Source organism: Aegilops tauschii, chromosome 7, assembly GCF_002575655.3.
Source record: "Aegilops tauschii subsp. strangulata cultivar AL8/78 chromosome 7, Aet v6.0, whole genome shotgun sequence".
NCBI lineage: Eukaryota > Viridiplantae > Streptophyta > Magnoliopsida > Poales > Poaceae > Aegilops > Aegilops tauschii.
Window position 1 is genome coordinate 48,061,609 of NC_053041.3, and position 9,452 is coordinate 48,071,060.

Consider the following 9,452-nt stretch of genomic DNA (forward strand, 5'->3'; position numbering starts at 1 on the left):
AACGGGAGTTGCATAATCTCATAGTCATAGGAACATGTATAAGTCATGAAGAAAGCAATAGCAACATACTAAACGATCAAGTGCTAAGCTAACGGAATGGGTCAAGTCAATCACATCATTCTCCTAATGATGTGATCCCGTTAATCAAATGACAACTCTTTGTCTATGGCTAGGAAACATAACCATCTTCGATTCAACGAGCTAGTCAAGAAGAGGCATACTAGTGACACTCTGTTTGTCTATGTATTCACACATATGTTATGTTTCCGGTTAATATAATTCTAGCATTATCATGATATAAGGAAATAAATAATAACTTTATTATTGCCTCTAGGGCATATTTCCTTCACGTGGTTGGGTAGCTCGCGGGCGCTGAGGGGAAGGGGCTGGGCGAGCGCGCGTCCAAGCTGCACAGCTACAATGGCAGCGGCGGTGGCGAGGGAAGAGTGGGGAAGAGTGGAGAAGAATGGAGGGCGTGCAGCCGGAGGGAGGGAGGGGGCGTATAGAAAAAGGCGCCCCTGTGCCACCGACGGGCGGGCCAGGGGAGGACACGCGCAGACGGTCTGCGCGTCCGCGTGCTGTCCGTTTCACCCCAAAAGCGGCGCAAACTTGGGTCGGGGATGGGTTGAAAGCGGACACAAAACGGACAAAAGTCCGTTTGCACCCGCGCGCTGGGCCGTCTGGTTCGTCCGTTTTACCCCAAACAGACGCGCGCGGACAGGATGGGGCCGCGCGGTGGAGTTGGCCTTAGTGCCCATGTTATACTTGGGCATGTTGTGTTGTGACCTCACTATCCGTGTGCTGGACCAAGACATGACTTCCATTGTAGTATAATATAAAGCTTGCTTAAGCATGTTGCATTATGACCTTTGTGATGGTTGTGCCAGACCAAGAGACGACTAAAATGCCAGTACCGCATCGCCCGGGCATTTGTGGGCTCTTCGCTGCATGGCGTGGGTTCAATACTTCTTTTTGTCTCGGGCGTGGGTTTAATACTTCTTTTTGTCTCGTTTTTGTTGTTTTTGTTGTTGCTGTCCACTCTTTGTCTCTCCATATCCTGGCTCGGTCCCGAGCGAGTTCTTTTAAAGGACGGTAATGTTACCCGGCGATCGTTCGTCAGGAGCACATGGCATTTCGAACGATTTCGACGGTATTTTTTATTTGCATGTGGATGGCAGTTTCTTTGGAGCCTTGGAACTGGCCTTTTCGCGGCATGCGTTCCAGGCGAACGTTCGCCGGATACGCGGTCGCGCTCTTTCCTTTTGGAACGAAAAAAGATGACGCGGTCGCATCCAACGCTGGCTTTTTCGTGGGCGGTCACGTACGACAGGATTTTGCTCATCATATTTTTTATGGAGATTACGCTTTTGCGCACGCCAGGGCTGCGGCGCGCCGCGCCGACCAGACCACCAGAGCGCGCCAGCGCCGTGAGCCCAATCCGCGGCCGGCACGTCACCGCTATGCCACCTGCAGGTGGCCCCGCCCCTAAGCAACCACGGCGAACGACGAATCCTCCCCCCGCAGATTCGAATCCTTCGCCCCCGCTCCCCTTTCCTTGCTTCACCAAAACCAAACGCCTCCGTCTCCGTCTCCGTCTCATCTATCTATTTAACCCCTCGCCGCTCCCGACCACTTCGTCTCGCACGCTTTTCCCCTTTCCCTTTCCCGTCGCCGCCGAATTCGCCGGAGCCAGCCGATCCAGCCGGCCACATCCAACCCCCCGCCAACCCCACCACCGGCCTATTTCTCTGCCCCACGTGCGTGCGCGCGCTCCCTCCCCCACCGGCCCCGGCGACCCCACCCGCGCCAGCGGCGGACATGGCGCGCAACCGCGGCGCCGCCCTGCTCCTGCTGGCGCTCCTCCTCGCCGTCGCGGGAGAGGCGCAGGACGCGCAGGACCAGCTGCCGCCGCGCCCACTCGTCATCCAGCTGCCCACGGAGGAGAAGCGGGCCGAGGGGGCGGACGAGGCCGTGGAGCTGCGGTGCGCGAGCTGGAGGCTGGCGGGGGAGGCCAACAACCTGGCGCCGTGGGCGGCCGTGCCCAAGGACTGCGTGCCGCACGTGCGCGCCTACCTCACCGGCCCCGCCTACCGCTCCGACCTCGACCTAGTCGCAAGGGAGGCCTCCGCCTACGCCCGCGCCGCCGCCCCGCCCGCCGCCGCGCAGGCCGCCTGGGTCTTCGACATCGACGAGACGCTGCTCTCCAACCTCCCCTACTACGCGCAGCACGGATACGGGTGAGCCATTTCGAGACCGCCGGGCCGGAAGCTCCATTCCTCGACTGAGAATGCTAGTTAATTCGCTGTTCGATTGCAGGCTGGAGCTGTTCGACCACCGCGAGTTCGACCGGTGGGTGGAGACGGGGGAGGCGCCGGCGATCCCCTCCAGCCTCCGCCTCTACCGGGAGGTGCGCGACCTCGGCTTCAAGACCTTCCTGCTCACCGGCCGCACCGAGGCCCACGAGGCCGTCACCGTCGACAACCTCAGGAGACAGGGCTTCCACCACTGGGACAAGCTCATACTCAGGTACCTACACCTTCACCTTCACCGTTCCTCTTCTGCTGCTGCCATTGCACATCACTTTCAAACTGCCTTGGTGGGGAAATTTTTTAGGCGTTTCATTGAGCTATGTCCATTGTCCTGTTCCAAATATTGAAGTGGTTTGTGTGTGCCCTTTATAATCACTGGCTGAGACATCAATTAGAATGCCTAAATTGCCAAATGCAGCAGTCTTTGTCACAAAAATACATAAAAAAATCAGTGCTGCAGGAATGCCCTTGCATATAGGCAGTAGTTCATTAGTATGTTGGACTGAACACTCTGTTCTAGGTCTGCGTTTCAGATATGAATTTAGTTACTACTGAAAACAAGGGAGAAATAATCTTGTTTTAGTTAGTGCTGAATTTCACAGCCACTAATCTCGTTTTATCCTTCCAATTGGGTCAACTGAGCTATCCGGGAACCAATTTGTTTCCACAGCATCGTAGTGTTTTGCCACTAGTGTTCCTCATTTCTGCATAATGGGATTCTGAAACCTGCCCTCTGTGATGATGTCCAGGGCAGCAGCTGACCGGGAGAAAACGGCAACGGACTACAAGTCGGAGAAGAGGAAGGAGATGGAGGCGGAGGGGTACAAGATCCTGGGCAACTCGGGCGACCAGTGGAGCGACCTGCTGGGCTACTCCATGAGCGCCCGTTCCTTCAAGCTCCCCAACCCAATGTACTACATCCCCTGACACAACGGAGCAAACATGATTGGTGGGCATAGTGTGAGAGATGCAGTGCTTATTTATCTGTTGCGTTCTTCATGCCGGCCCGATTGACTGAACCCTGTACTGACTGACTGAGTGTGCAAAACAAGACTGAGAATGGAATTGAGAAGGAATAATTTATACCGTGCAAAAGGATTGGACCTGTGAGCTTGATTGTGTAATGGATGATATGTGAAATGTTGTTGCTTTGATGGACACATTGTGCCGAAAAGGCGAGGAATCGACATAATCGCTCCGTGAAATATCCTGTGATGTTAAGCAGGAAGATATCTCTTGAAATAATATCTTCTGGGCATAATCTACAAAAATCTAGCCTCCCCATCTCTGCTGAACAAACCAAAAAAAAAGTGGTGTACATCTTCAGATCTTCTTGCATTGTTGCAAGGAAGGAACCAGCTAACAGTAAAACTGCAGTGCTGCACAACCTCTCTTTTGAAGATTTATATTGTGTCAGCAGGATCTGGCATCTACCAACACTTGTGTAGAATCTCTGAGGTTTGAAGGAAGACTGCATCATCAGATTCTGACAGACACCTTTTTATTTTTGTCTACAGAAAGTAACAGCATCCAAGACAAAGTTCAGAATGAATGAATTCCCCCAAAAGGGAGCTACCATGACACGCAAGGTTACCAAAATAAGATGTTCATACTGATACTCTGTTTAGTCCTTGACTTTAAACTGAACCTCAAATTAAATAGGATCAACAGACAGCCAGACAACATGCTGACATTGCACATTTTCATCGTAATAAAAACTACTGCGTGTGTCGTCGCCCATCCAATTTCATTGGACAAATTATACTATCTAGTAGTAAGAATAACAGCACGGTGTGTCTCTGAAACTTTTGGCGACCTTCTGGTTCAGATGGCTTAGGATTTTCAGCGTTGCAGGACCTGCAGAACCAGATGTTTATACCCATACTCTGTTCAGTGCTTGACTTTAAACTGAATCTAAGTAAACAGGATCGACAGCCACACAACATGCTGCCATTGCACATTCTAAAAACAGATGCTCAATCATTTTCTCTTACTCGTAATAAAACTACAGCCCGTGTTGCCCTTACAGTTTTATTTGGACAAACTATCTTTAGTTAGAATAAAACCACAGTGTGCGTCTCCTTGTAAATTTTGACGACCTTCTGGTTCAGAACATCAGATGGCTTACGAACTGCATCGTGTAGTGTTTTTCAGCGTTGCAGGACCTGCAGCACCTGCTTCATCGACGGCCTTGAAGATGGGTTTGTGCCCGTGCAAATTAGCCCTAGCTTCAACACCAGTTGTACCTCACGCGAGTAGGCTGGATCTCGAATTTCTGCATCTATCAGATTTGTCAAATGTATGTCCTCATCATCTTGATGAAATTGCCTCCATGCCCATTGCGCCAAATTCTCGTACCCGCCCCCACCATTTGCACGCCTCCCTGTTACCAGCTCCAGAAGAACCACCCCAAAGCTGTACACATCAACTTTCTCATTCATCTTTCTCGAGCTTCCGAATTCTACAAAACAAATGGTGTAAGTAGTTGTTCACGCAGTTAAAATACAGAGTTCAAAATAACTGAAGTTGTTACCTGGAGCTATGTATCCAAAGGACCCAACCACCGCCGAGACAGACTCTGGCTCGCCGGCTTTAAGCAGTGCGCGAGCTAGACCAAAGTCCGCAATCTTCGCCTTGAACTGAGGATCCAGTAGGATGTTGCTAGACTCCACATCACGGTGTGCTATAGCAGGAGAGCAACCGTGGTGCATGTAACACAGCCCTCTTGCTGCATCGATTGCTATTGACATTCTTATCGGCCAGTTCAACAACCGTCTAGTTGTACTAGTCGTTGGTTCATCTTTCTGATGCAGCCATTCATACAGGCTACCGTTTTCCATGTATTCGTATATGAGGAGCTTTGATTCAGAGCTTGATATGTAGCCAAGCAACTTTATGATATTGGCATGCCGGATGGATCCAAGAATCTCAATTTCAGCTTGAAACTGCTTTTCCAGCACATCATGTTCCAGTTCACCACTACTACACCATATTTGCTTGACAGCTATAACCCCGCCGTTTCTGTTACCAAGGCAGATCTTATATACCTTTCCTGAGCCACCGCTGCCGACAAGGTTTGCATCAATGAGGTTGCAAAGGATGTCTTGAATGTCATAATCAATAGCTTGGAAGGCCGTCAGTTTCCACTGTGGAAATGGGGCATCCGCCTTTTGCTTTGAGGAAAATGCTTTGATCTTAGTTAAACCAATCAGCCCTGTGCATATGAGAATGGTTGAACCAAAAACCAAGAGAATGATTACAAACATCTTCAAGTGCAATCTGGGGCACATAGGAAGGTTGCCAAAGTGGTCGGAGGAACATAAGCCAGGGTTGGAAAGAAAGCTCCATTGGAATCTTTTCATCTCGAAAGGAGATGGAATCTTGCCCGTCAGTTGGTTACTAGAGAAATTGAGTTGGAAGATGGAGGTTAATTGTGACTGTGTAACGTTTTCTGGTAATGGGCCAGATAGAAGATTTTCGTTCAATAAAAGCCATGACAGATTCTTGAGCTTACAGAAATCATCTGGTATGCGACCAGATAGAGAGTTATTGTGTAGATTGAGGACCTCCATATTCTGCATTCTCCAAATCCCATTGGGTATTGTCCCATTCATTGTGTTAGAAGACAAGTCTAAGATTCTAAGTTTGGACAGATTCTTGAGCTTACGGGGATCATCTGGTATGCGACCAGATAGAGAGTTACTGTGCAGATCGAGGGTTTCCATATTCTGCATTCTCCAAATCCCACTAGGTATTGTCCCACTGAGTGTGTTTCAAGACAAATCTAAGATTCTAAGTCGGTTCAGCTTGGATATAGTGTCTGGAATTTCACCAACTATACTCATATTACTCATTGACAATACTTCTAGGTTTGTCAAATTTCCGAACTGTGGATCGATTCTGTGTGAAGCAAAGGGATTGGAGGATAGTTTCAGAACTTGTAGGGACGAAAGCTTGCAGATTGAACTTGGAATACTACCGGATAAGCTATTCGATTCAAGGTTAAGGTAGGAAATCGTTTTCGACAGTAAATGGATATTTAATGGGAGACTACCAACAAAAGAATTGAATGATAGGTCCAGATACTCAAGTCTTGAGCAACTGAAAAGCACCGTAGGGAAAGAACCTGGAATCTTGTTGGACGAAAGGTCAAGGAATGTAAGGTTCTTGAACGAGCAAATTTCTGACGGAATTGGCTTGGAAAGATTGTAATTACTGAGTGAAATACGCGTAACAAAGCCCTCCCGAGTGCAACTGACGCCATCCCACTTACAGTGGCCTGTGTCCATGATGGAGCTCCAGCTGATAGTCGTCTGTTTGCCCCAGTGTTTCTCAAGGCTTAGAAGTGCTTCCTTTTCAGCCTTTCTACTCATGGCTTCAGAGTTGTACCCGAGGAGCGAGCAAATGAGGAGGACTAGAGATAGCTTGTGGAGGATGGTATTGTGAACAATCATCTTGGGCTTGCGGAGGATGGTACGATGGACAAGGTGGGGAATAGCCATGTCACTCATCTCGGGCTTATGGGGGATGTTATGATGAACAATGGGGGAATTATATGTGGTGGAGCTGAAAGAAGACCCATAGTCAAGGTCTACTGATAGACAAGTCAACTTATGTTTCCTGCAATTTCCAAAAAAGAAGAAGTTAGGTTGCCTTCTATGACTAGTGGCCATTCCATGTAGAATAGTTGCTTTTGGCTACTTCTTGGATTTCTTGAGATCTTGAAGGGTCCAACAATCATTGTCTTATTTAAAGTGAAAAACTTGACGAGTTGTTAATAATTTTTGGGAAGGAAGCTTTTGTGCTATGGGCATACAAAAGAATCTTATGTATGATTTACTGCCTAATAATAATCTTCCATCTCTTCAAACATATGGTTAGCATCTGAAATTTCTCTTGCCTTAATTTGGTTTAACTAGGTATAATTGTGAAGGTCTTCAAGATCAACAGATAGGTGACCAACATGGCGCGCAAACAAGCACAGGGAGATAATCAGTAGGTTACCTTTCATTCCTGCTAGTCTTATTTGAACTATTTAGCTACATGAGACAACTTGTGGAGAAACGCGGTGTTCATTTATTTGGTGCGTATTCACGCTGGCCTGATTGACCGTGTACTGACTGTGCGAAACAAAATTGAAATTGATATTGAGATGGAAGAATTTATACTGTAAAAAGGATTCACTAACTTCATGTAGCATAATTTATACTGTACATAGAACTTATACTGTACCAAGTGTCATCATCAGATTCCTCGGGTGGGGTTCAGAGACAGCATCATCAGATTTTGAATAGACACTTCTCTTTGTGTAGGCATGTACAGCAAGTATCTTGTTCCAGAGGCAACAATCTGTGAAGGGCAACATCGCCACCCGCATCCATAATTTGGGCACGGATGGAAACTCCAGTGTGCAAGCTTACCTGCAACCGAAAGTGTTGCCAGAATCATGTTAGTGGTCAATTATTTATCTCCATACTCTCTTCTGCCCATGACAGTAAACTGAATCTCAAAGTAAACAGGATCAACAAACACAATTGCACGGGCATGAGCCAGTAAAGAGCAAATGAATCCTACAAGCATAGGGCATCATTTGTACTCGCTAGAACATAAATGATCCCTGATATCGCATCCACCAGCAATACTGATATCCAGGAAGTTCTTGAGGGAATCAGGGGCGCCATCAACACACTAGTGTGGTCAAGCAAAAATTGGCACGGGCTCAGGCACGCATGAAGCACATTGCTGATCACCTCCTGAGTTCTCAGCGGGGGAGAAAGCATATTTGAAGGTACAATACAATCATATGCCCAGTCATCGGTGGTCAGGTGACCATTTCCTAAGTTTTTCTTGGACGCGTATACCATTCTGGAGAAGATTGGTCCGGCAGCACCTCTCAGAGGTAGCCTAGCGCAACCAGTCTTCCGTGTGCATGTCCCAGATTTTACACCAGCCATACTTCTCTGCTGAACCCGTTACAGGATTTGGAACCTGAAGAAATCCTCGACAGACACGCGTGCAGAATGGGAACCTGGGAAATGGAGCAATCTGCCGCAGGATGATGCAGTGCAGCCACGGCAACAGGAAGTGGAACAGGGGAAGACGGTGGCGTGAGCGGTGTGGGCTAGCGACTACCTGTCAAGTGAGCCCGCGTCGTGTGAGTTAATTTATGTATCACGTCATTATGAGCCTCTGTATGCAACTGGTTCAGCAAGTAAAGAAAGAACCAACCGTAGGTCCCAACTACCCTGAACTTCCCTTTCTGATGCTCTCACCTGGTCATCTTCAGTTCTTGCTCCGTTCTACTTCCAGATATCAGTCTAGCGAAGTAGGAAGGACATAACAATTTGTTTCCTGAGCACCATGTTGCTCATCTCTGCATAATGGAATTCTGAAACGATGTCCAGGGAAGAAGCCGACCGCAAGAAGACAGCAACAGTTTCTAGGCAACTTAGCAAACGTCCTGAATCTGCCGGCTGCACAATTAAGAGCAGAAGAGTCCCTCCCGTTCTATTCGCTTGAGCAACCTATACAAATAACACATTACTTAGAATGCATCCGAACAATATATGAAGAAATAGAAATACTAGAACGCATCAGAAACACTTCTTCCACGTGTTTACAACGATAGAATTGGGAAGAAAAAATCAAGTTTATCCATGGTATATTCAGACGGAAGGCTTTATACCACCCGGCTTATTATTTATGTTAAAAGGAAAAACTAGCACAGATAAGAGAAAACACACAGGAAGTTCCGTAAGGCGTGATATCACCAAAACCCACAGGAAGCACTGCTATTACAGATAAGAGAAAACACACAGGAAGTTCCGTAAGGCGTGATATCACCAAAACCCAGCTCAACGAGATAGCAAACTGTAGTCAGGTGCTTGAGAGAGCTGAACTACATATATAACGTCCAGGATACAACCGAAATCCATAAAGCGCATATAAATTAACAGCAAAGATCAGTATTCTCATTGATGCGTTGTGCCGCCTGCTCCACCTTCACCTTGTCCCCGCCCGTCAAGAAGATCACTCGCTCCTGCATGAAGAATGAAATGGTTTACAGAAGCATTGACTGACTTTCAGTGATCGCTAGGGTGACGAACAAGTTTGTTTACAATAGCCATTTAATTTACAAACATT

At 47.7% G+C, this 9,452-nt stretch overlaps 2 protein-coding genes across 2 annotated transcripts; one reads left to right on the plus strand and one right to left on the minus strand.

Moving 5' to 3' along the window:
- Positions 1-1,412: 1,412 nt before the first annotated feature.
- Positions 1,413-3,404, plus strand: LOC109736561 (acid phosphatase 1). The gene is made up of 3 exons (XM_020295774.4): positions 1,413-2,237; positions 2,317-2,526; positions 3,059-3,404. Exons 1-3 carry the CDS (start codon positions 1,819-1,821, stop codon positions 3,234-3,236), a joined length of 807 nt encoding a protein of 268 aa, XP_020151363.1. The 5' UTR covers positions 1,413-1,818; the 3' UTR covers positions 3,237-3,404.
- An 880-nt stretch (positions 3,405-4,284) lies between these two features.
- On the minus strand, positions 4,285-6,814 carry LOC109736565 (LRR receptor-like serine/threonine-protein kinase HSL2). Its single transcript, XM_020295781.4, has 2 exons — positions 4,843-6,814; positions 4,285-4,770 (listed from the first exon to the last, which is right to left on the minus strand). Exons 1-2 carry the CDS (start codon positions 6,041-6,043, stop codon positions 4,460-4,462), a joined length of 1,512 nt encoding a protein of 503 aa, XP_020151370.2. The 5' UTR covers positions 6,044-6,814; the 3' UTR covers positions 4,285-4,459.
- Between the last annotated feature and the right edge of the window lie 2,638 nt (positions 6,815-9,452).